We start from the raw sequence: 24957 nt of genomic DNA on the forward strand, positions 1-24957 counted from the left end.
GGCGAGCTCGGCCGGTCCTCCCCCCGGCACGAGGTGGGTCCGCTCTGGTCCAGTCCGTGGTCCCCTGGACCATCCGTGGCCTTTGGCAGCGGCCCCAGGGTCAATGGGGAGACTGGGAGAGCTGCCTGGGTTCCAACGCTGGCTTTGGCCTGGACTGAGGATCGTTGCTGTCCCCTCTTCCTCCCCCCCTCCCAAATCCTCAGGATGTGAAGAAGCCCAAGGAAGGGCTGGGGGCTAGTGTGGGGGGCGGCTCTTTGGCCGCAGCCTTCCGGCTGGAGACCCCAGCCCCACCGAGTCCTGCAGTCCCTGTCCCCTTTCCGCTGGGCGGCCGCTCCCTGGCTCTCTCCGGCCTCCCATCTGTCCAGCCGTCTGTCCGACTGTCCGCCATCCGGCCCCTCTCCCAGCTCCTCCCCCCCCCTTCCCGCCCCCTGCCCGGGGTGGGAGCGCTGTCCGCAAGCACCCCCACCCCCTCCCCGGAATAGCTGGCGGTCCAGCTGGCTCCACCTGTGGTCCCAAGGGCCAGACACATCTGGCCAATTCAAGCTGGGTCTGAGCCTGGCACCACCCCTGACCCCCACCGCGCCCCCGTCCCCTCCGCTTCCTTAGTGGCAAGAGCCCGGGCTTGGGAGTTTGAGGACGTGGGTTCTAATCCTGCTCTGTCACTTATCTGCTGTGGGACCTTGGGCAAGTCACTTAACTTCTCTGTGCTTGTTACCCCATCTGTAAAATGAAGATTAAAACTGTGAGCCCCACGTGGGATAACCTGATGACCTTGTATATATCCCAGCGCTTTAAAAGTAAGCGGTTTACAAATACTATAATACTAATTATTATTATCCCGGTTATTCGGGTTGTCCCTGGCCATACGCGGGTGGACCGTGACCTGGTGACCTGACTGACTCCTGGGCTGGGTCCAGCGATCCCGGTCCGGCCTGCCCTCTGCACCGTCTCCCATGCCGGGCTTACCCGACTTCGTCCAGGGTCCCTTGGCCAGGCCGGGGTGAGCAGGGAGGAGGTCGTCCGCCCTCCTCCCTCCCCCAACCCCTGGAGCCCACGGAGCTGTCGGGAGGGGGCAGGGTTGTCAGAGAGTCCGGGGTCACCACAGCTAGGGGGGTGGGGAGCCGGGGGTGCTGGAGATGGGATCCAGCTGTATGGACGCATGCACGTGCCTCTCTCTGGCTCCGCTTGGGCTTCTCCATCTCTGGATTTGCCTATCTCTCTGTCTCTCTCCAGCTCTCTGGTCCGATGTCTGTCTCCGGGTCGCTCCCTGTGCCCCTGACCCTTTCCCATCCCTTCCCTCCCCGGTAGCCACAGGACTGGCTCCTCGACAGCCCCAGCCGGCAGGGCTGAAAGTGCTCCTTCCCCCCGCCCCAGCTCCCACAGTACTCCCTCATTGCCACAACAGTGCTCACCTCACCACTCCTAGCCCAGGGTGAGGGTGGGGGTTGAAGAAGAAGGCTCCCAGCAATGGGGCGAGGCCTGGTTCTTTGGGGACAGTTGGGGGGGCTGGGCTCCCCCGGCAGCAGGGTAACGGGAAGCAGATTGCCTGGTTGACATTGAGGATGCAGGCTGGATGCCCACCTGGGGTCATCTGGTGGGCCCTGGGCCACCCAGACTGTACCATCCTCAGTCCTCAACCCCTGAACACAGGGCAGGGGCCTGAAGTTGGTGGAGAGGAGGTGGGGGAGGAGGAAGGCTGAGGAGGCAGGGAGGAGGATGGGAGGTCGGAAGGGGGTGAAGAGTTGGAGGAGGGGAAAGAAGTGTTGGGGTGAGGAGGTGGGAGATGGGCTGAGGTCGGGAAAGGGAGTGGAAAAGGGGAGTGAGGAACCAGGGGTGAATAAGGGGAAGGGGGTGAAGAGGTGGATGGGGGTGAGAGGAGCCTGATTACCTTGTTTCTACCCCAGCACTTAGAACAGTACTTGGCACATAATAAGGGCTTAACAAATACCACAATTAGTTTTAAAATTGTTATTATTATTATTAAGGGGGAAGAGGTGGAGGGTGGGGAAAGAGGGAAGAGGAGAGATGAGATAAAGGATTGGGGGGATGGGGAAGTGGGGAGCCAGCTGAGTTGGAGATTGAGATGGATCATTTCTGCTGTTACTCCCTCCCCTCTCAGGAGCAGTACGGCTTACTGGAAAGAGCTCAGGCCTGGGAGTCCAAGGATGAGCATGGCCTAGTGGCAAGAGCACAGGTTTGGGAGTCAGAAGTCATGGGTTCTAATCCTGGCTCTGCCACTTGTCTACTTTGTGACCTTGGGCAAGTCACTTCACTTCCTCTGTGTTTGTTACCTTATCTGTAAAATGGGGATTGAGAATGTGAAGCCCATGTTACCCTGAATCTCCCCCAGCACTTAGAACAGTGCTCTGCTCATAGTAAGCACTTAACAAATACCAACATTATTATGTGGGTCAGGGACTGTGTCTAACCTGATTACCTAGAATCTTGCCCAGTGTTCATAACAGTGCTTGGCACATCATAAGCACTTAACAAATATCATAATTTATTTTTATTTTCTAATCCTGCTCGACCACTTGTCTGCTGTGTGACCTTGCACACAGTTCCCTCATCTGTAAAAATGGGATTAAATACCTGTTCTCCCTCATCCTTGGACTGTGGGACAGAGACACTAACCAACCTGATTCTCCTGTGCCTACCAGAGTGCTTAGTTCAGTGCTTGGCACATAATACCCATCTAGAGGACTGTTCAACTGGCTTGGGCTCTCCTATGGGCTGTTCCCTGGTCTGGACCTGTCTTCTCGGTGCCCAGTTTGGGAAGAAGAGGAGTAGGGAGGGCACAGTGGGCTGGGGGAGGGGGAGGGGGGTGGGCTGGGGCCCATCTGAGGAGAATAATAATAATAATGATAGTACTTGTTAAGCGCTTACTATGTGCCAAGCACTTTTCTAAGTGCTGGGATAGATCCAAGTTAATCAGTTTGGACACTGTCACTGTCCCACACTGGGCTCGCACTCTTAATCCCCATTTTTTATAGATAAGGAAATTGAGGTACAGAGAAGTGAAGTGGGTTGTCCAAGGTCACACATTAGACAAGTGGTAGAGTCGGGATTAGAACCTTATGAGTCCCAGGCTCATGCTCTATCTACTACATTGTACTGTGCTCTGCCCACAGTGAGCACTGAGCAAATACCATTGATTGACTGGGAAGTGGGCACTGGTTTGGCTAGAGAGGGCAGCCCCTGTCAGGCTTTCAGGTATACAAGATAGGGGTCCGTGTGGCCTAGTGGGAAGAGCACAGAATGGGGATGCAGGAGGCTTGGGTTCTAGTCCCGGCACTGACCCTGGTCAGTTGGGTGACTCTGGGCAAGTCACTGAGCCATGCTGGACCCCCTCATTTCCCATGTCCCCTACCCTGTCTTCTCTGTTCCCTCTTCCCAACTCCACCATGTCCCCTCATTGCCAGATGCTGGCCAGAAGGATTTTTCATGCTCAAGTCATTAAGGAGAAATCTGCTTTCAATGTGTCTCGTGGATGGGATGAGTCCCCCTCCCCCGCCCCCCGAGCCTCCACCCCTGCCCACATTCATCCCCTCCGGCCACACCCTGGCATGCACTGCCACCCCCCTCCCTGGCCCTACACACTTCCCACATTGTGGGGTCCAAGGAGTCCTCAGCCAATCACCCGCTTCCCTGGGGGTGGGGGGTGGGGGCTGCTGAGCAGACAAGCCTTCATTCATTCTATCATATTTTTTGAGTGCTTAATGTGTGCAGAACACTGTACTGAGTGCAGCCCCACGGCCCCCAGGGACGGCAGCAATCCTCCACCAGGGCCTGGGTCTCCAGGGGCATGGTAGGGCAGGGCAGTCTCCACAGCAAAAATTATCCAGGAATTCAGCTGCTTGTGCATTAACACTTTGCACACGGGGGGCGATGGGGCCGGTGTTCCCGATCCTGGCTGTGGGGGCGATGGGCCGAGTTCTCTGGGTTCCACATGTGGGATGAAGGGTCTCGTGGGTCCCGGTTGTGGGTCCCGGCTGTGGGGACCACTGGGGCTGGGGTCCTCAGGGTCTGGCTGTGGAGATGATGGGGCTGAAATCACCGGGCTCTGGCTGTGGGGGCAATGGGGTCAACATCAGTCAGTCAGTCGAATTTATTGAGCACTTACTGTGCGCAGAGCACTGAACTAAGTGCTTGGGAGAATACAGTATTACAATAAACACATTCCTTGTCCACAATGAGCTTACAGTTCAGACATTAGTGTAAGTAAATAAATTACAGATATGTTATGTAAGTAAATAAATTACAGACATAAACATATATATACATAAGTGCTGCGGGGCTGGGAGGAGGGATGAATAAAGGGAGCAAGTCAGGGCAACTGAGAAGGGAGTGGGAGAAGAAGATAGGAGGTCTTAATCAGGGAAGGCCTCTTGGAGGAGGTGTGCCTTCAGTAAGGTTTTGAAGGTGGGGAGAGAAATTGCCTGTTGGATATGAGGAGGAAAGGTATTCCGGTGTGGGTGAGAGATTCAGTAGCAAGATAGATCTGTTGCCAAATTGTACATTTCAAGCGCTTAGTACAGTGCTCTGAATACAGTAAGCGCTCAATAAATACTATTGAATGACTGAGATCGAGGTACAATGAGAAGGTTAGCATCAGAGGAACGAAGTGTGAGGGCTGCGTTGCAGTAGGAGAGTAGCACAAGGTCTCTGGGTTCCAGCTGTGGAGGTGATGGGCAGCAGAGTGAAGTATAGACTGAAGCAGGGAGACACAGGAGGTTGGGAGATCAGAAAGAATGCTGATACAGTAATCCAGTCAGGATATGATGAGAGATTGTACCAACAAGGTAGCAGTTTGTATGGAGAGAAGAGGGCGGACTGTATTAAACACTTGGAAAGTACAATTTGGCAACAGATGGAGACAATCCCTACCCAACAGCGAGCTCATAGTCTAGAAGGTGGGGAGACAGACCACAAAACAAAAGAAGTAGACAGGCATCAATAGCATCAATATAAATAAATAGAATTATAGATATGTATACATATTAAATAAAAAGAATAATAATATGTACATATACACAAATGCTGTGGGGTGGGGTGGGGAGGTGACTAGAGCAGAAGAGGGACTTGGGGCAATGGGGGAGGGGAGGAGGAGCAGAGGAACAGAGGGGTTCAGTCTAGGAAGGCCTCCTGGAGGAGGTGAGCTTTCAGTAGGGCTTTGAAGGGGGGAAGTGTGCTAGTTTGGCAGCTGCGAGGAGGGAGAGCATTCCAGGCCAGAGGTAGGACGTTGGGCCAGGGGTGACTGCGGGACAGGCGAGAACGAGGCCCAGTGAGGAGGTTAGCAGCAGAAGAGTGGAGTGTGCGGGCTGGGCTGTAGGAGAGAAGGGAGATGAGGTGGGAGGGGGCAAGGTGATAGAGAGCTTTGAAGCCAATAGGGAGAAGTTTTTGCTTGATATGAAGGTTGATAGGCAACCACTGGAGATTTTTGAGGAGGGGGTGACATACCCAGAGCGTTTCTGTAGAAAGATAATCTGGGTAGCAGAGTGAAGTATAGACTGAAGTGGGGAAAGACAGGAGGTTGGGAGATCAGAAAGGGTGCTGATGCAGTAATCCAGTTGGGATATGGTGAGTGAAAGTACTAACAAGATAACGGTTTGGATGGAGAGGAAAGGCCGGATCTTGACGATGTTGTGAAGCTGACAACGGTTTTTGGCAGTTTTTGGTGACGGATTGGATATGTGGGGTGAATGAGAGAGCGGAGTCAAGGATGACACCAAGGTTGCTGGCTTATGAGACGGGAAGGATGGTCGTGCCATCCACAGTGACGGGAAAGTCAGGGAGAGGACAGGGTTTGGGAGAGAAGATAAGGAGCTCAGTCTTGGACATGTTGAGTTTTAGGTGGCAGAAGGACATCCAGGTGGAGATGTCCTGAAGGCAGGAGGAGATGTGAGCCTGGAGGGAGAGAGAGAGAACAGGGGAGATGTAGATTTGGGTATCAAGTCTCACTCTGCCACTTGTCAGCTGTGTGACTGTGGGCAAGTCACTTAACTTCTCTGTGCCTCAGTTACCTCATCTGTAAAATGGGGATTGAGACTGTGAGCCCCACGTGGGACATCCTGATTCCCCTATGTCTACCCCAGCGCTTAGAACAGTGCTCGGCACATAGTAAGCGCTTAACAAATACCAACATTATTATTATTATTACATGAGGCTCACAGTCCCCTATTTTGCAGATGAGGGAACTGAGGCACAGAGAACTGAAATGACTTGCCCAAGGTGACACAGTAGGTAAATGGTGGAGGCAGGATGAAAAGCCAGACCCTCTGACTCTCAAACTGGGGCTCTCTCCACTGTGCAACACTGCCTCTCACCTATCATCCTTTACTGTTTCCCTGCTCAGCTTAACCCATTGTACCCCATAGACCTCAAACCAATGGAAACTGTGTGTGTCAGACAGTTGTATTTATTGAATGCTTACTGTGTGCAGAGCACTGTCTAAGTGCCTGGGAAAGTACAGTGTAACAGATATATTCCCTGCCCACAATGATCTTACAGCCTAGAGGGGAAGACAGACATTAATATAAGTACATATATGTATGTGTGTCCTGATTCTAGTCTCAGCTATATATGTTGCTATCCTTGTCTTTTATGTTGTTTTTGTGTTTGTATTGTTTTGCCCTTCCTGGTGTGCCTGTTGCCAGCCTCATCTCCCCTCCCTTAGTTTTAGTGTGTGAGCTCCCTGAGGGACCCCTCTTTCCTCTCCAACTGCTCCTGCTCAGTCTGGTTCTCTGGCTCTGCCTCATCCTCTCACCGTGGGTGTTCCCCAAGGCTCTTCCCTGCGTCCCCTGCTCTCCTCCCTCTCCACTTGCTCTCTCAGTGAACTCATCCTCCCTCACAGCCTCACCTCTTCACGGACGATTCCCTCTTCTCCCTCTCTAGCTCCAACTTTTCATTTCACCTGACACTATCAGAAGTGATTTCCCGAAAATCTCCCCTGCCCCTCTCCAATCCCTCCCCTCTCCTGCCCCTTTAACTCCCCCATATTTCCCATCAGTATCTCTAAAGGAGACTTCCCGTCTTCTCTCAAAATCCACCCCCTCCACCTTTGCATCTGACCCCATACCTTGGCACCTCATCAAAACATTTGCACCCTCCCTAACTGCCATCTTCAATTGTTCAATCTCCAATGGCTTCTCCCCCACTACTTTTAAACATGCCCATGTTACCCCTATCGTAAAAACACCCCTCCCTTAACCCCACAGCTCCCTCCAGTTAACACCCCATCTCCCTCCTCCCATTCCTCTCCAAAATCCTTGAGCGAGCTGTCTACACCCACTGCCTCAAGTTCCTCTCCAATTCCCTCCTTGAGCCCCTCCGATCTGGCTTCACTCCACAAAAACGACCCTCTTCAAAGGTCATCAGTGATCTCCTTCTTGTCAAATCGAATGGCCTCTACTCTATCCTACTCCTCCCCAATTTCTCAGCTGCCTTTGACACTGTCGACCACTCCCATCTCCTGGAAACAGCCAAACTCAGCTTCACTGACACTGTCCTCTCCTGGTTCTAATCTTATCTCTCTGGCCACTCATTCTCAGTCTCTTTTGTGGGCTCCTCCTCTGCCTCCCATCTCCAAACTGTGAGGGTCCCTCAAGGTTCAGTTCTGGGTCCCCTTCTTTTCTCCATCTACATCCACTCCCTTGGAAAACTCATTTGATCACATGGCTTCAACCATCACCTCTATGCCGATGACACCCAAATCTACATCTCCAACCCTGATCTCTCTCCCTCTTTGTAGTCTTGCATTTCCTCCTGCCTTCAAGACATCTCTACTTGGATGTCCTTTGGTCACCTCAAACAATATGGCTAAAACTGAACTTTTTATCTTCCCATACAAACCCTTTCCTCCCGCTCACTTTCCCACCACTGTTGACAGCACCATCATCCTTCCTGTCTCACAAGCCTGTAACCTTGGCATTATCCTTGACTCCTCTCTCTCTCGTTCCACCCACACATTCAAGCCATCACTAAATCCTGTCAGTTCTATCTTCACAACATCGCCAAAATCTGCCCCTTCCTCTCTGTTCAAACTGCTACCACATTAATCCAAGCACTTATCCTATCCTGCCGTGATTATTGTACCAGCCTCCTTGCTGACCTCCTTGCCTTCTGTCTCTCCCCACTCCAGTCCATACTCCATTCTGCTGCCCCATCATTTTTCTACAGAAACGTTCAGGACATGTCACCCCACTCCTCAAAAACTCCTGTAGTTGTCCATCCATCTCCTTATTAGACAAAAACTCCTCACCATTGGCTTTAAAGCCCTCCATCAGCTTGCCCCTTCCTACCTCACCTCTGTACTCTCATATTACAACCCAGGCCGCACACTTCGATCTTCTACTGCTAAACTTCTCACTGTCTCATCTATCTCGCTGCCGACTTCTCACCCACGTTCATTCAGTGGTATTTATTGAGCGCTTACTATGTGCACAGGACTTGACTAAACGCTTTGTACTGTACTAATTCACATTCTTCCTTTGGCCTGGAACACCCTTCCTCCTAATATCAGACAGAAAATTTCTTTTCCCCACTTCAAAGCCTTATCAAAGGCACATCTCTTCCAAGAAGCCTTCCCTGACTAAGCCCTCCTCTCCTCTTCTCCCACTCCCTTTGCGTCACCCTGACTTGCTCCCTTCATTCATCCTCCCTCCCATTCCCACAGCACATATCTATATCTATATATCTGTATATATCTATATTTTACTTATGTATATTAATGTCTGTCTCCTCTAAACTATGAGCACATTGTGGGCAGTGAATGTGTCTGTTATAGGGTACTCTTCCAAGCACTTAGTACAGTGCTTTGCACACAGTAAGCACTCAATAAATATGATTGAATGAATGAATGAACCTGCATCCCCATGTCTTCTCCTGTCTCAATGGCCTCTCCACCTGGATGTCCCCTAGACCTCCCCGCCACCTCAAATTTAACATGCCCCTCCACCTGGATGTCCCCTAGACCTCCCCGCCACCTCAAATTTAACATGCCCCAAACAGAACTTGTCTTTCCCTCTAAATCCACTCCTATTGTACATTCTAAGCACTTAGTACAGTGCTCTGCACAAAGTAAATGCTCAATAAATACTATTGAATGAGTGAATGAACTTTCCCACCTCAATCTCAAGGCAACTGATCTCAAGATTCTCCCAGAGCCAGCCCCACCTGAGCCCTCCACTCTCTTCTCCCACTAACCCCATCTTACTGGCTCTGCTCTCTCCATCCACCCTCCCAGCCACCTCTGGCTCTTGCCTCTCCCGCCTCCATTCCCCTGGCTTACGGCGCTCCCTCAGCCTGAATTTCCCTCCCTCCCCACATCAGACAGACCACAACTCTCCCCACCTTCAAATCCTTCCTAAAATCTCTCCTCTTCCAACAAGCTTTCCTGATTGATTTCCCAGAACCCTGAGCCACTTCATCCCTTCTGCCAGTTGCAGCTCTTGCGAACTCATCTACAGCCTCCTCAGCACTCATGAGTGTGGGCCTGTGTGTTTGTCTACTCAAGCATTTATTGTGACCGCTTGTAAATATTTGTGTTTGTCTCCCCTGTTGAGAGTGTGAACTTCTTGTGCACAAGAAATGTGTCACTTTTATTTTACTTTCCAATAATAATAGTAGTACTGAATTCTGTACTTTACAAACATTGTCAGTGGTATTTGTTGAGTGCTTACTATGTGCGGAGCACTGAAATAAGCACTTGGGAGAGTACAGTATGAGTTGGCAGACATGTTCCTTGCCCACAAGAATTTTACAGTCTAGAGGGTAATAGTACTACTAAAAATAATAGGGGTATCTGTTTGTATTCTGTATTTTCCAGTAAGAATAATAATAGTGAGACCTGTTTGTATTCTGAATTTTCCAAATAACTATATAATGGGAAGCAGTGTTGCCTAATGTTGCCTGGGAGTCAGGAGGTTCTGGGTTGTAATCCTGACTTTGCCACTTTTCTGTGCTTCAGTTCCCTCATCTGTAAAATGGGGACTAAGACTGGGAGTCCCGTGTGGGACAGGGACAGTGTCCAACCTGATTAGCTTGTATCTACCCCAGCACTTAGAACAGTGCCTGGCACATAGTAAGTGCTTAACAAATACCATAAATATCAATAATTGAGAATAATAATAATAGCGGTATCGGTCAAGTGCTTACTATGTGCTAAGCACTGGATTAAATACAATACAGTCAGAACAGACACAGTCCCTGTCTCAAAGACTAAAGGGAAGGGAGAACAGGTATTCTGAATCCCCATTTTACAGCTGAGGAAAACTGCAGCCCAGAGAAGTGAACTGACTTTTCCAAGGCCACAAAGCAGCCAAGGGGTAGAATCAGGATTAGAACCCAGGGCTCCTGACTCTCAGGGCCTGATTCTTTCTACTAGGCCACACTGCTTCTCCACAATGTCTAGTACAGTGCAGCGCACCTTAGTGGGTGTTCAATAAATGCTAGTGCTGCTACTCTGCCTCACCCACAGAGTGTGTGTGTGTGTGCACGCGGGTACTGACACAGCAATCTGGGTGTCTGGTTGATGCTTTGGGATTAGCCATTAACACCCCAAGGTCGGACGCTGCAGGGGGTCCATTCCGGGTTCCCGTGACGACACGGTTCCTATGGAGATGGCGTCCATGATTACCGCCTCTTGTTCGGGGGCGGGGCGGAGGAGGGGGGAAACGGGTAAGGTCCGTTGGATCTCTTTTAATTCCTGACTCCCTGCGGGCACTGGACAGACGGGCGTCCAGCTGGATGAGAGCGACCCTGATCCTGGGGTCTGGGCGGTTTGGCAGTGAGATGTACTGATCCCCGGGTGCCGGTCAGTGCTGGCCTTTGGGGTGACCGCAGTAGGGACTGGGGTGGGGGGTGGGGGGACAGATCACTGGAGCACTGGTGACTGTAGGTGCGCATTGTGTGTGCAATGTGGGAGGAGCCCTGGTATATTCACACTGTGCCTATGTGGGCAGATATACAGAGTGTGAGGGTACACACCTGGTGAGTCTGTATGTGTGTGTTTGTACATCCTGAGTGTTTCGGTGGGCACTGAGCAGGTATCCACTGTGGGAGCAAAGTGGATATGTGTTGGAGGAGGGGACAGGGTGAGGGGCACCAAGTCAGGGGATTGGGGAAACTGAGGCAGTGTTGTGTCTGGAAATTTGGAAGGCTTTGAACTGTCTATGCCAACGGGAGCCTGGGATCCAGGAATACCAACAATTCCAAGGTGATTGGGCTGAATCATGGATGGGTATTGGTGCTGGGTCATTTGGGAGAATCAGGGATGGGGAACGGAGAGTGAGGGGCATTGGATGATCTGTGCTGGATTACAGAGGAGAGTCAGGGTGATAGTTCATGCTGGGTCACTGAGAGAGTCAGGGATGGAGTGAGGAAATCAGGGGAGTTGGACAGTTCGTGCTGGGTCACTGGGAGAGAGTGGGGTGGAGAGGAGAGGGTCAGGGGTGTTAGATGATCCATGCTGGGTCACTGGGGGTAAGAGATGTGGGAAGGTTCATGCTGGGTCACTGGGGAGATTTGAGGTGGAGAGGGGAGAGTCAGGGATGTTGGATGGTCTGTCCCTAGCCCCAGCACATGGTTCATCCAAAAATCTTGGAGGCTGGGTGGGCAGGAGGACTGGCCCAGGAGTGACCAGTGGTGGTCCTCAGTGACTGACAGTCCAACCTATTGGAGGTTTGTAACCATGGTCCCCTGTGTCCACTTGCCTTTAGAGTGGACCCCAAGCTGCCTCCCTCCACGAAGTTCCCCCTTCATCCTGGCCTGTTGTCGTCCCAAGATAAGCGAGACCCCCAGGTGGACTTTGCCCCCCACCCCCTCCGCTCTCGGCCTGGCAGAGCAGCCTCTGGGCCTCCACCTGGGTGGGCACAGAGGGGGTCCACGTGGTCCCTGCCTCGGCTGGACCCCATGGTCTTCTGGTTCATGGTTGGGGTCTCGAGCCCTGGGAGCTGTGCACCTTGGCAGTCACCTGGTCTCACTCCTGTCTCCCCCACCAGGTGCGGGGTTTCCCTGAGCCAAACATCACCTGGCACCGCGCCGGCCAGCGGGTGCCCAGCGGGGACCGTTTCCTGGCAGAGCCTGGCTGGCACGGCCGGTTCAGCCTGGTGATCAGCAGCGTGTGCAGCGAGGACGCAGGCAGGTACACGTGTGAGGCAGCCAACAGCACTGGGGTCCGGCGGCTGACCGTGGAGCTGACCGTGGAGCGTGAGTGACAGGCGAGAGCCAGAGGGTCATCTTGGCAAACACAGCCAGTGCCTGGGGGAGGGGACAGTCTGGGGGCCAAGGGGACAGGACACACATCCCCACTCCCCCTCCTCCCCTCCTCATCTACCTCATTCCCCACACTCTGAGCTGGGTGCTGAGGGAGGAACAGAGGGGAGGAGACACAGTCCTTCTCGGGGGGCTGCCAGTCGGATGGGGAGACAACACATATGCACACACTGTGCTAGGTGCTGGGGGAGGACAGAGGATGGAGGGCACAATCCCTGGGGAGAGACTGGGGAGAGAGGCACGCACACACTGTGTTGTACTGGGCACTGAGGAAAGGCAGAAGTGGGAGGAGACAATCCCTACCTTCGAAGGACTGCCAGTCTGATGGGGAGGCTAGACACACACACACACTCTCTCTCTCTCTCTCTCTCTGTCTGTCTGTCTCTCTCTGTGCGGGGGGCTAAGGGAGAGACAGGAGAAGGAGACACAGTCCCTACCTTGAGGGGCTGTGGATCTGATGGAGAGATCAGACAGAGGGACGGACGAACAGACACACATACACACCCTACCCCATGCTGGGTGCAGGGAGAGGACAGTGCAGAGAGGAGACACAGTCTCTGCTCTTGAAGGCTGCCAGTCTGATGGAAAGACTGTACCATCCATCAGTCAAGTTTCTTGAGTAGCTGGGTGAATTCACTATATTAAGCACTTGGGAGAGTCCGAGAGTTAGTAGACATGGTCCCCCTCCCTCAGAGAACTTGCATTCTAGCTGGAAAATAATTTACCGATAGAGGGATAGAGATGGAGGAAAGATGGGCATGACTTAGTGCTTCAGGAATGAGACATGTAAGATGTGGACATAAGTATTACCAGAGATTGTAAGATCAAAATTCTCTGTGCCTCAGTGACCTCGTCCATAAAATGGGGATTGAGACCGTGAGCATATTACCAGAGTTTGTAAGATCAAAAATCTCTGTGCTTCATCCATAAAATAATGATTGGGACCGTGAGCCCCATATGGGACAGGGACTATGTCCAACACGATTTGCTTGTATCCACCCCAGCGCTTAGTACAGTGCCTGGCACATAGGCGCTTAAATGCCATAATTATTATTATTGTAGTATGCACACACAAACATACACGCACGTGCGTCGACCTTCCCGGTCCCCCGATCTGGGCGTGGCAGGTGGGCAGTCACCAGACAGCCATCAGAGGCCACTGGGGTCAATCAGGGTGGCCATCCCGGAGGCGGAGGCCCCTCCCAGCGCCAAAGCAGGGACAGAGGGAGGGAGCTGATCCCGGCCAGCCTGACAAGGGGCCAGGCCGGCCAACCTGGCCAGCCGGCGGCGGCGAGGACGACCTCGGCCCGCATAGCTGAGATAGTTTCTTCCTGTCGGGGGAAGCGGGAGGCTCCTTCACTGCAAGGAATTCGGGCTTGCAGCCCGGGCCTGCACTGGCCGCCCGCCCGCCCGCCTCCTCCCCTTGCCTTGCCCGCACCTCGGAGCTCGGGAGGAGGAGCGATGGCCGGAGGAGGGACAGAGGGAGGAAGAGACAGAGAGGAGGGAGGGACAGAGGGAGGGAGGAGGCGTGGGGGCTCCCAGGGAGCAGACACTGCTGCTGCTGCTGTTGCTGCTGCTGCTGCTGCTGCTGTCACTCAATACGTGCCCCCGCCCCCAGCACTGCCCGGGCTCTGGACACTGAGTCAAGACACCCAAAACCCCTTCGGAGACCCCTTCCCCTGCTCTGGGGACCCCTCTAAGGGAGCCACACGATGGGCCCATCACTGAATCCCGCATATAATCCACAAGATGGATTTCAGCCCCATTACCTGTTCACCCCCATTCCCCCCACTCTCCTCCCCATCCCCCATTCTCCTCCCCATCCCCCCCAACTCTCCTCCCTATTCCCCACCCCCCAAATTCCCCATCCTCCCTCCTCTCCAACCAGCACCCGGAAGACCGCGGAGTTTTCACGATCCTCCCTCTCCGAGAGGGTTAATATCGGGGTGCGCTCCCCGTCCCGTCCGTCTACCCCGCGCCCGCCCCCCGGCCCCCCGCATCCCTCACTCGGGGTGCCCCTCCCGCCCGGAGGGTAAAGGCTGGGCTCCCGCGACCCCGCCCCGGGGCAGGGAGGCCGCGTGGCAGTGCCACGTGGGGCGGGGGCAGGACCTGGAGTCTGCCCAAAATCCCTGCCGCTGCTCCGGGGGCCAAGCGGCCGCCAGATGTACGCGCAGCTGTGCCTCCTTCTGCAGAGACACCCCCCACCATAGCCTCCGCGGACGGGGCACGGCTGCAGGGGGCTGGCCGGGATGACCCCGGAGAGGCCGAGGAGCCAGATTTCTGGCATCGGACCTTCGACGGGAGGGCGGGACCCCCGACCTAGCTCATCATCGTCAATGGTATTTATTGAGCGCTTATTATGTGCAGAACACTGTACTAAACGCATGGGAGAGGACAGTTCAACAGAGCTGGCAAAGATGTTCCCTGCCCACAACGATTTTACAGTCTAAAGGCACCAGGCCCCCTCACCAGGATGACCTGCTGTGTGAATGCTGGCATAGGCACTCCCCACCCACCACTCCCTCCGGCTTCTTCATGGCTTAGTGGAAAGAGAACTAGCCTGGGAGTCAGAAGGTCATGGGTTCTAATGTTGGCTCCGCCACGTGTCTGTTGCGTGACCCTTTCCTCTCCACCCAAACGGCTACCTTACTGCTACAGGCTCTTGTTATATCCCGGCTAGACTACCGTGTCAGCCTTCTCTCTGATCTCCCTTCCTCCTCTCTCACCCCGCTCCAGTCTATTCTTCACTCTGCTGCCCGGTTCATCTTCCTGCAGAAACGATCTGGGCATGTCACTCCACTTCTTAAACACCTCCAGTGGTTGCCTATCAACCTCCACTCCAAACAAAAACTCCTCACTCTAGGCTTCAAGGCTCTACATCACCTTGCCCCTTCCTATCTTTCCTCCCTTCTCTCTTTCTACCGCCCACCCTGCACGCTCCGCTCCTCTGCCGCCCACCTCCTCACTGTCCCTCGGTCTCGCCTATCCCATTCAATATTCAATAGTATTTATTGAGCGCTTACTATGTGCATAGCACTGTACTAAGCGCTTGGAATGAACAAGTCAGCAACAGATAGAGACAGTCCCTGCTGTTTGACGGGTTTACAGTCTAATCGGGGGAGACGAACAGACAAGAACAATGGCGATAAATAGTCAAGGGGAAGAACATCTCGTAAAAACAATGGCAACTAAATAGAATCGAGGCGATGTACATTTCATTAGCAAAATAAATAGGGTGATGAAAATATATACAGTTGAGCGGACGAGTACGGTGCCGAGGGGAGGGGAAGGGAGAGGGGGAGGAGCAGAGGGAGATGGGGGGAAAAGAGGGTTAAGCTGCGGAGAGGTGAAGGGGCGGCGGTAGAGGGAGTAGAGGAGAAGGGGAGCTCAGTCTGGGAAGGCCTCTTGGAGGAGGTGAGTTTTAAGTAGGGTTTTGAAGAGGGGAAGAGAATTAGTTTGGCAGAGGTGAGGAGGGAGGGCGTCCGGGACCACGGGAGGACATGGCCTGGGGGTCGACGGCGGATAGGCGAGACCGAGGGACGGCGAGGAGGTGGGCAGCGGAGGAGCGGAGCGTGCGGGGTGGGCGGTAGAAAGAGAGAAGGGAGGAGAGGTAGAAAGGGGCAAGGTGATGTAGAGCCTCGAAGCCTAGAGTGAGGAGTTTTTGTTTGGAGCGGAGGTTGATAGGCAACCACTGGAGGTGTTTAAGAAGGGAGTTTCATTGCCCAGATCGTTTTCTGCAGGAAGATGAGCCGGGCAGCGGAGTGAAGAATAGACCGGAGCGGGGCGAGAGAGGAGGAAGGGAGATCAGAGAGAAGGCTGACACGGTAAGTCTAGCCGGGATATAACGAGAGCCCGTAGCAGTAAGGTAGCCATTTGGGTGGAGAGTAAAGGGAGGATCTTGGCGATTATTGTAAAGGTGAAACCGGCAGGTCTCGGTGACGGATAGGATGCATGGGTGAACGAGAGAGACGAGTCAAGGATGACACCGAGATTGCCGGGCCCGAGAGACGAGAAGGATGGTCGTTGCCATCCACGGTGATAGGGAAGTCTGGAGAGGACCGGGTTTGGGAGGGAAGATGAGGAGCTCGGTCTCGCTCACGTTGAGTTTAGGTGGCGGGCCGACATCCAGGTGGAGACATCCCGGAGGCGGGAGGAGATGCGAGCCTGGAAGGAGGGGAGAGGACAGGGGCGGAGATGTAGATCTGCGTGTCATCTGCGTAGAGATGGTAGTCAAAGCCGTGAGAGCGATTGAGTTCACCAAGGGATTGAGTCGTGGTCCCGCCATCGACCCCTGGGCCACGTCCTCCCGCGGTCCTGGAATGCCCTCCCTCCTCACCTCCGCCAAACTAATTCTCTTCCCCCCTTCAAAACCCTACTTAAAAACTCACCTCCTCCAAGAGGCCTTCCCAGACTGAGCTCCCCTTCTCCCTCTACTCCCTCTACCGCCCCCCTTCACCTCTCCGCAGCTTAACCCCTCTTTTCCCCCCATCTCCCTCTGCTCCTCCCCCTCTCCCCTTCCCATCCCCTCAGCACTGTACTCGTCCGCTCGACTGTATATATTTTCATCACCCTATTTATTTTGTTAATGAAATGTACATCGTCTCGATCTATTTAGTTGCCATTGTTTTTACGAGATGTTCTTCCCCTTGACTCTATTTATTGCCATCGTTCTCGTCTGTCCGTCTCCCCCCATTAGACGTAAGTCTGTCAAACGGCAGGGACTGTCTCTATCTGTTGCCGACTTGTTCATTCCAAGCGCTTAGTACAGTGCTCTGCACATAGTAAGTGCTCAATAAATACTATTGAATGAATGAAAGTGACCTTGGACAAGTCATTTCACTTCTCTTTGTCTCAGTTACTTCAACTGTAAAATGAGGATTAAGACTGCAAGCCCCATGTGGGACAAGGAGGTGTCCATCCTGATTATCTTGTATCTACCCAGTGCATAATACAGTCCCTGGCACAAAGTAAGCACTTAACAAATATCATTTTGAAAAAAGTGGGGAACAGACCCAGGTTTTAATTACATATAATATACTGCTTATTTCTATTAATGTCAGTCTCTCCCTCTAGACTGCAAACTCTCTGTGGGCATTCAATCAATCAGTGATATTTATTGAGCACTTACTGGGTGCAGAGCACCATACTTAGCTCCTGGGAGAGTAAAAATAAAAAAAAAATAAATGGTGGTATTTGTTAAGCTTTTACTATGTGCAAAGCACTTGTCTAAGCGCTGGGGGATACAAGGTGATCAGGTTGTCCCCTGTGGGGCTCACACTTTTAATCCTCATTTGCAGATGAAGTAACTGAGGCACAGAGAAGTTAAGTGACTTGCCCAAAGTCACACAGTTGGCAAGCGGCAGAGTGGGATTAGAACCCACAACCTCTGCCTCCCAAGCCTGGGCTCTTTCCACTGAGCCACGCTGCTTCTCTACAGTATTACAGAGTTGGTAGACACGTTTCCCTGCCCACAACGAGTTTATTTCCATCCCTTTTGTACTCCATTCCCCCAAGCACTTAGTACAGTGCTCTGCGTATAGTGAGCGCTCAATAAATAATACCACTGATAGACTGATTTCCCGACCAGGCCGGTGCTTCCCTCTTGTGACCAGAAGGTGGCGCTCCGACTTCGCCGCTACCCTCCCTGAGCCCGCCATGGGAAAGGAACGAACGAGGGGCTTCTATAGCCTTTGACCCCCCAGGGACTCCAGGTCCTTCAAAGATCATCCTGGCGAGTCTCCTGCCTTCGGGCACAGAAACCCCGAATCTCTTCCAGGCTCCCAAAGGCCCGATCTGGTCCTTGCACTTGGATCTTCACTCTAGGCTTCGAGGCTCTCCATCACCTCGCCCCTTTCTACCTCTCCTCCCTTCTCTCTTTCTACTGCCCACCCCCACGCTCCGCCTCCTCTGCCGCCCACCTCCTCGCCGTTCCTCGGTCTCGCCTATCCCGCCGTCGACCCCCAGGCCACGTCCTCCCGCGGTCCCTGAATGCCCTCCCTCCTCACCTCCGCCAAACTCATTCTCTTCCCCTCTTCAAAACCCTACTTAAAGCTCACCTCCTCCAAGAGGCCTTCCCAGGCTGAGCTCCCCCCTTTTTCCCTCTACTCCCTCTACCACCCCCTTCACCTCTCAGCGGCTAAGCCCTCTTCTCCCCCCTTTCCCTCTGCTCCTCCTCCTCCTGTCCCATCCCCTCAGCACTGTACTCCTCTGCTCAACTGTATCTATCTTCATCACCCTATTTATTTTGTTTAATGAGATGTACATCTCCCTGATTCTATTTATTTGCCATTGTTTTAATGAGATGTTCTTCCCCTTGACTCTATTTATTGCCATTGTTCTCGTCTGCCTGTCTCCCCCAATTAGACTGTAAACCCATCAAAGGGCAGGGACTGTCTCTATCTGTTGCTGATTTGTACATTCCAAGCGCTTAGTACAGTGCTCTGCACATAGTAAGCACTCAATAAATACTATTGAATAAATGAATCTTCAAATATTGAGAAGCAATATTTCTCAATATTGGCTTAGTGGAAAGAGCACGGGCTTGGGAGTCTGAGGTCTTGGGTTCTAATCCCGACTCCACCACTTGTCTGCTGTGTGACCTTGGGCAAGTCACTTAACTTCTCTGTGCCTCAGTTACCTCATCTGTAAAAATGGGGATTAAAAATTGTGAGCCCCATGTGGGACACTCTGATTACCCTGTATCTACCCCAGCGCTTAGAACAGTGCTCTGCACATAGAAAGCGCTTAACAAATACCATAATTATTAATTATTATTATTATTATCTGTGATTTGGGGGCATTTGATATTCTCCCCACCCTCAGTTAATCAGTAGTATTTCTTGAGCACTTACTGGATATAGAGCCCTGTACTAAGTGCTTGGGAGAGTACAATATAAACTGTTGTTCGTACTCTGTCAAGCATGGTGTAGCAGCTGTACCCTGGCCCTGGGAGTCAGAAGGTCATGGGTTCTAATTCTGACTGCCACTTTTGTGGTCTTGGGCAAGTCACTTCATTTCTCTGGGCCTCAGTTAACTGTAAAATGGGGATTGAAATGGTGAGCCCTATGGGACAGGGACTGTGTCCAACTTGATTTGCCTGTATCCACCCCAACGTTTAGTACAGTGCCTGGCACGTAGTAAACGCTTAACAAAATGCCATAATTATTAGTGCAGTGCTCTGTACACAGTAAGCACTCGATAAATACCATTCATTGATTGACCCCTGCCCCACCCCCACGCCAGTTCAGACAGTCAGTCAATTGCTGCCCTCAACGAGCTTACAGTCTATTGGGGGACACTGAAAAAAATTACAGATGGGGCAAGTTCATTCATTCATTCAATCATATTTACTGAGCATTTCCTGCGTGCAGAGCACTGTACTAAATGTTGGGAAGGCACAATTCAGCAACAAAGAGAGACAAACCCTGCCCACAACAGGCTCACAGTCTTGGGGCGGGGGCAGACCAACATCAAAACAAGCAAACAGGCATCAATAGCATCAATATAAATAGATAGAATTATACATACACATCAAAACAAGCAAACAAGCATTAATATAAACAGAATTATAGCTATGTTCATATATACACAAGGGAGGGAGTTAGAGCAAAGGGAGCAAGGAGGGGTGATGGGGAGGGGAGGGGAAGCTAAGGAGAAGGGTGGCTTTGTCTCGGTAAGTGGCAATCAATCAATTATATTTCTTGAGTGCTTAGTGTGCAGAGCGCTGTACTAAGTACTTAGGAGAGTAATTAATTAATAGCATTTGTTAAGTGCCAAGCAGGGGTAGATACAAGGTCATCAGGTTATCCCACGTGGGGCTCACAATCTCAATTCTCATTTTACAGATGATGTAACTGTGGCCCAGAAAAGTTAAATGGCTTGTCTAAGGTCACACAGCAGACAAGTGGTCAAGTCAGGATTAGAAACCATGTCCTCTGACTCCGAAGCCCATGCTCTTTACACTCACCCACGCTGCTTCTCACAGTAGAAGCATCTTGGTGTAATGGATAGAGCACAGGCCTGGGAATCAGAAGGTAGTAATAATAATAATCGTGGTATTTGTTAAGTGCTTACTATGTGCCAGGCATTGTACTAAGTATTGAGTTGGATACAAAGCCAATGGGGTTGGACACAGTCCCTTTGTCCCACATGGGGCTCACAGACTCAATCCTCATTTTACAGATGAGGGAATAGCGGCACAGAGAAGTGACTTGCTCAAGGACATGCTGCAGATCAGTGGCGGAGCTAGAATTAGAACCCATGACCTTCTGACTCCCATGCCTGTGCTCTAACCACTACACCATGATGCTTCATGGTTTCTAATCCCAGCTCCATCACTTGTCTACTATGTGACCTTGGTCAAGTCACTTCACATCTCTATGGCTCAGTTACCTCATCTGTAAAATGGGAAAGAAACTGTGAGCCCCATATGGGACAGGGACTGTGTCCAACTCAATTTCTTGTACTCACCCAAGAAACTCATCCACCCATTCCCTACCGAAAACAAGTTTACAGTTTAGAGGGGGAGACAGACATTGAAATTAATAAATTAAATTATGGATGTGGACACAAGGGAGGTGTGAATAAAGGGTGAATTCATTCATTTTTATTTATTGAGCACTTACTGTGTGCAGAGCAGAATACTAAGCACTTGGAGAGTACAATACAGCAATAAAGAGAGACAATCTAAAGAGAGAAGCAGCGTGGCTCAGTGGAAAGAGCCCAGGCTTGGGGAGTCAAGGTCATGTGTTCGAATGCCAGCTCTGCCACTTGTCAGCTGTGTGACTGTGGGCAAGTCACTTTACTTCCCGGTGCCTCAGTTCTCTCATCTGTAAAATGGGGATGAAAACTGTGAGCCTCACGTGGGACAACCTCATTCCCCTGTATCTACCCCAGCACTTAGAACAGTGCTCTGTCCATAGTAAGTGCTTAACAAATATGAACATTATTATTATTATTATTAATCCTTGCCCACAATGGGCTCCCAGTCTAGAGGAGGGGAGACAGACATCAATGCAAGTAGATAAGCATTAATATAAATAATTAGAATTATAGATTTGTGCTGTGGGGCAGGGAGAAGGGGGGAGAGCAAAGGGAATGAATCAGGGTGATGTGGAAGGGAGTGGGAGCTGAGGAAAAGGGGGGCTTAGTTTGAGAAGACCCTCTTGGAAGAGGTGTAAATCTAAATGCAAGAGTGATGCAGAAGTGAGTGGGAATAAGGGAAATGAGAGGTTAGTTGGGAAAGGCCTCTTGGAGGAGATGGGCCTTCAGTAAGCCTTTGAAGGTGGGAAGAATGATCATCTGTCAGATATGAAGAGGGAGGGTGTTCCAAGCTAGTGGCAGGACATGGGTGAGAGGTCAGTGGCAAGATAGATGGTTATTCAGAACCAAAGCAGTTATGTCCATATCCATAACTATTTATTTATTTATATTGTCAGTCTCCCCCACTAGACTGTAAGCTGGTTGTGGGTGGGGAACCTGTCTACCCACTCTGTTATATTATGCTCTCCCAAGCGTTTAGTTCAGGGCTCTGCACAAAGTAAGCACTCAATAACTATGATTGAGTGATTAATTTCCTAACCTTCAATCTTCTCTTCTCTGGAGTGAACAACCCAATATCCAAAGCCATTCCCATTTTCTGCTGCCTTGTTCCTGAGACTCCCTTGTGCCCTTTCCCGTGATAGCTCCCATCCCCTATAGTCTGGAGCAATCTCCCCCACCTCCTCTGGGCCCTCCTTTGGTCTTAGGTGCAGATGGAGAAGCAGCGTGGCTCAGTGGAAAGAGCATGGGCTTTGGAGTCAGGGCTCACGAGTTCGAATCCCAGCTCTGCCACTTGTCGGCTGTGTGACTGTGGGCAAGTCACTTAACTTCTCTGTGCCTCAGTTCCCTCATCTGTAAAATGGGGATCAAGACTGTGAGCCCCACGTGGGACAACCTGATTCCCCTATGTCTACCCCAGCGCTTAGAATAGTGCTCGGCACATAGTAAGCGCTTAACAAATACCAACATTATTAACATTATTAGATTTGAAGATGCGCAGCTTAAGGAGGGAAATGTACCAAAACCATTGTCGAAGCCCCTTCAAAAAAAAAGATGGTATTTGTTAAGTGCTTGGTGTGATGATGATGATGATGATGATGGTATCTGTTAAGTGCTTACTATATGCTAAGCACTGTTCTAAGTGTTGGGATTGATATAAGTTAATCAGGTGGACACAATCCAGAGTCCACATGGAGCTCACGGTCTAAGTAAGAGGAAGTAGGATTTCATTCCCATTTTACAGATGAAGTAACTAAGGTACAGAAAAGTAAAGTCATTGGCCCTATGCCACACAGCAGACACATGGCAGAGCCAGAATTAGAACCCAGGTCCTCTAACTTTCATGCCCGGGCTTTTTCCACTAGGCTACACTCCTTCAAAGGAGGAGGAACCCAGTCAGAGATATTGGGGACAGGATGACCCCCCCCCCCCCAACACACCACCCCCACACCTAGCCCTCAGTGCAATCAGTCTGATGTCAGCAGCCCCCAGACTCATGCTCAACCTCATTTTCAAGCACTTAGTACCGTGCTTTGCACACAGTAAGCGCTCAATAAATATGATTGAATCTATTCTCCTTTTTCTAGGAAACTCCATGAAGAGTTATGGTCTGTCTACAGATAAGTCTGCCAGTCTATCTGCCAAGACTTCAGGGTGAGTGGGGAGGGACTGCAGGGGGCAGGCTTATGGTGGAAGGGCCAAAGAGGGGTGGGGTCGGAGCGGGGAGGTATCAAAGGGTTAGGGATCTGGGGGAGGTCAGGATTCCAGAGGCTAATTCATCATTCATTCAACTGTATTTATTGTTTACTGTGTGCAGAGCACTCTACTAAGCTCTTGGGAAAGGACAGTACAATAATCAACCGTGACAATCCCTGCCCTCAATGAGCTCACAGTCTAGAGGGGCAGAGAGAGACATCAATACAAATAAATAAAATTACAGATATATACATAAATGATGTGGGGCTGGAAGGCAGGGGGAAGAGCAAAGGGAGCAAGTCAGAGTGATGCAAAAGAGAGTGGGAAACAAGGGAAAGTGGGATTTAGTCTGGGAAGCCCTCTTGGAGGAGAAGTGCCTTCAATGCTTTGAAGGAGCAGAGAGTCATTGTCTATGGGATTTGAGGAGGAAGAGCATTCCAGGCCAGAGGCAGGACATGGGCTAAGGGTCGGCAGTAAGACACAAGAGATGGAAGTCTAGTGAGAAGGTTAACTCCAGAGGAGTGAAGTTTAGGAGAGAAGTGAGGTGAGGTAGGAGAGGGCAAGGGGATGGAGTGCTTTAAAGTCAGTGGTGATGAGTTTTGCTTGATACAGAGGTGGATAGGCAACCACTGGAGATTTTTGAGGAGGTGGGTGACATGTCCTGAATGTTTTTGTAGAAAGATGATCCAGGCAGCAGCATGAAGTATGGACTGGAGTGGGCAGAAGCAGGAAGTTGGTAGGTCAGCAAGGAGGCTGGTGCAGTAATCTCAGGTGGAGTAGGATGAATTATTGTATTAACATGTTAACAGTTTGGATAGAGAGGAAAGGGCGGATTTTAGCAAATTTATCAGATTTTAGCTAATGACTGTAATGGGATCTGCGCAGGGGTGTTGGGGGGGAACCATCTGATGGGTGATGGGGCTGGTGGATATCACTGTGGGTAGGGGAGAGGGTGGAGCTCCATCTGTGGAGTTGGGGCCAAGCCCCCGAGTTCCAGCTAGAGGGTGATCAGGCTGGTGCCCCAGGTTTCAGCGATGGGGTCTGGGGTCCTCAAATCCCAGCTATGGGACGTTGAGGCCGGTGTCATTCTAGCTGTGGGGGCAATGCAGCCACTGTCCCGGTTTTGGCTGGTGGTGGGGTTATGGTGATGGGGCTGGTGTTCTTGGGATCTGGCTGTGGGGACAATGTGGGTGGTGGCCCCAGGTTCGGGCTGTGGGGATGATGGGGCTGGTAACTGAATGGGGGTGGAACAGAGCTGCAGGCCAGAAACAATTCCCTCTTTGAGGTCAGCCTCAGCCTTCCCCACTCCCAGAATCCGGAGTGGGCCCCAGCTTCTGCACTGCCCAGCCCGTTCTCCCTTCCCATTCTACTTCCCTCTCCCCAGCCCCCCTTCCATTTCTCTTGTGTCGTCACCCAGCCCCCGGGACAGTGAAAAATGCTGCGGAGGTGGAGGTGGGGGTATCTTTCAGGAGTGGACACTAAGGCCAAGCATTCAAACCAACTCAATCACCTTGCCCCCTCCTACGTTACCTCGCTTCTCTTCAACCACAATTCAGCCTGAGCACTTCACTCCTCTGATGCCAATCTTCTCACTGTATCTCAATCTCATCTATCTCCCCTCTGACCTCTCTCCCATGCCCTGCCTCTGGCCTGGAACGTCCTCCATTCTCACACCCGACAGACAATTACTTTGCTCAACTTCAAAGCCTTGCAGAAGGCACATCTCCTCCAAGAGGCCTTCCCCAACTAAGTCCTCATTTCCTCTTAGCCCACTCCCTTCTGCGTTGCCCTTGCACTTGGATTTGCTCCCTTCTGTTGCCCGTCCCTCAGTTCCACGGCATTGATGACCATATCTTTAATTTATTTATTTATATTCAATGCCTATCTCCCCTTCTAGACCTTAAACTCCTTGTGGGCAGGCAACTTGTCCTCCAACTCTGTTATACTGAA

At 51.6% G+C, this 24957-nt stretch overlaps 1 protein-coding gene across 1 annotated transcript in view; it reads left to right on the forward strand.

Moving 5' to 3' along the window:
- Positions 1-24957, forward strand: part of MYLK (myosin light chain kinase) — a gene marked incomplete at its 3' end in the record, with an annotated part of 124641 nt that overhangs the window by 18346 nt on the left and 81338 nt on the right. The window contains exons 3-4 of the mRNA XM_029061799.2: positions 12000-12207; positions 22899-22965. Coding sequence (XP_028917632.1) covers positions 12000-12207; positions 22899-22965 — 275 coding nt within the window. The remainder of the gene's footprint in view (positions 1-11999; positions 12208-22898; positions 22966-24957) is intronic.

Source organism: Ornithorhynchus anatinus, chromosome 1 (genome assembly GCF_004115215.2).
Source record: "Ornithorhynchus anatinus isolate Pmale09 chromosome 1, mOrnAna1.pri.v4, whole genome shotgun sequence".
In the NCBI taxonomy this organism is placed as follows: domain Eukaryota; kingdom Metazoa; phylum Chordata; class Mammalia; order Monotremata; family Ornithorhynchidae; genus Ornithorhynchus; species Ornithorhynchus anatinus.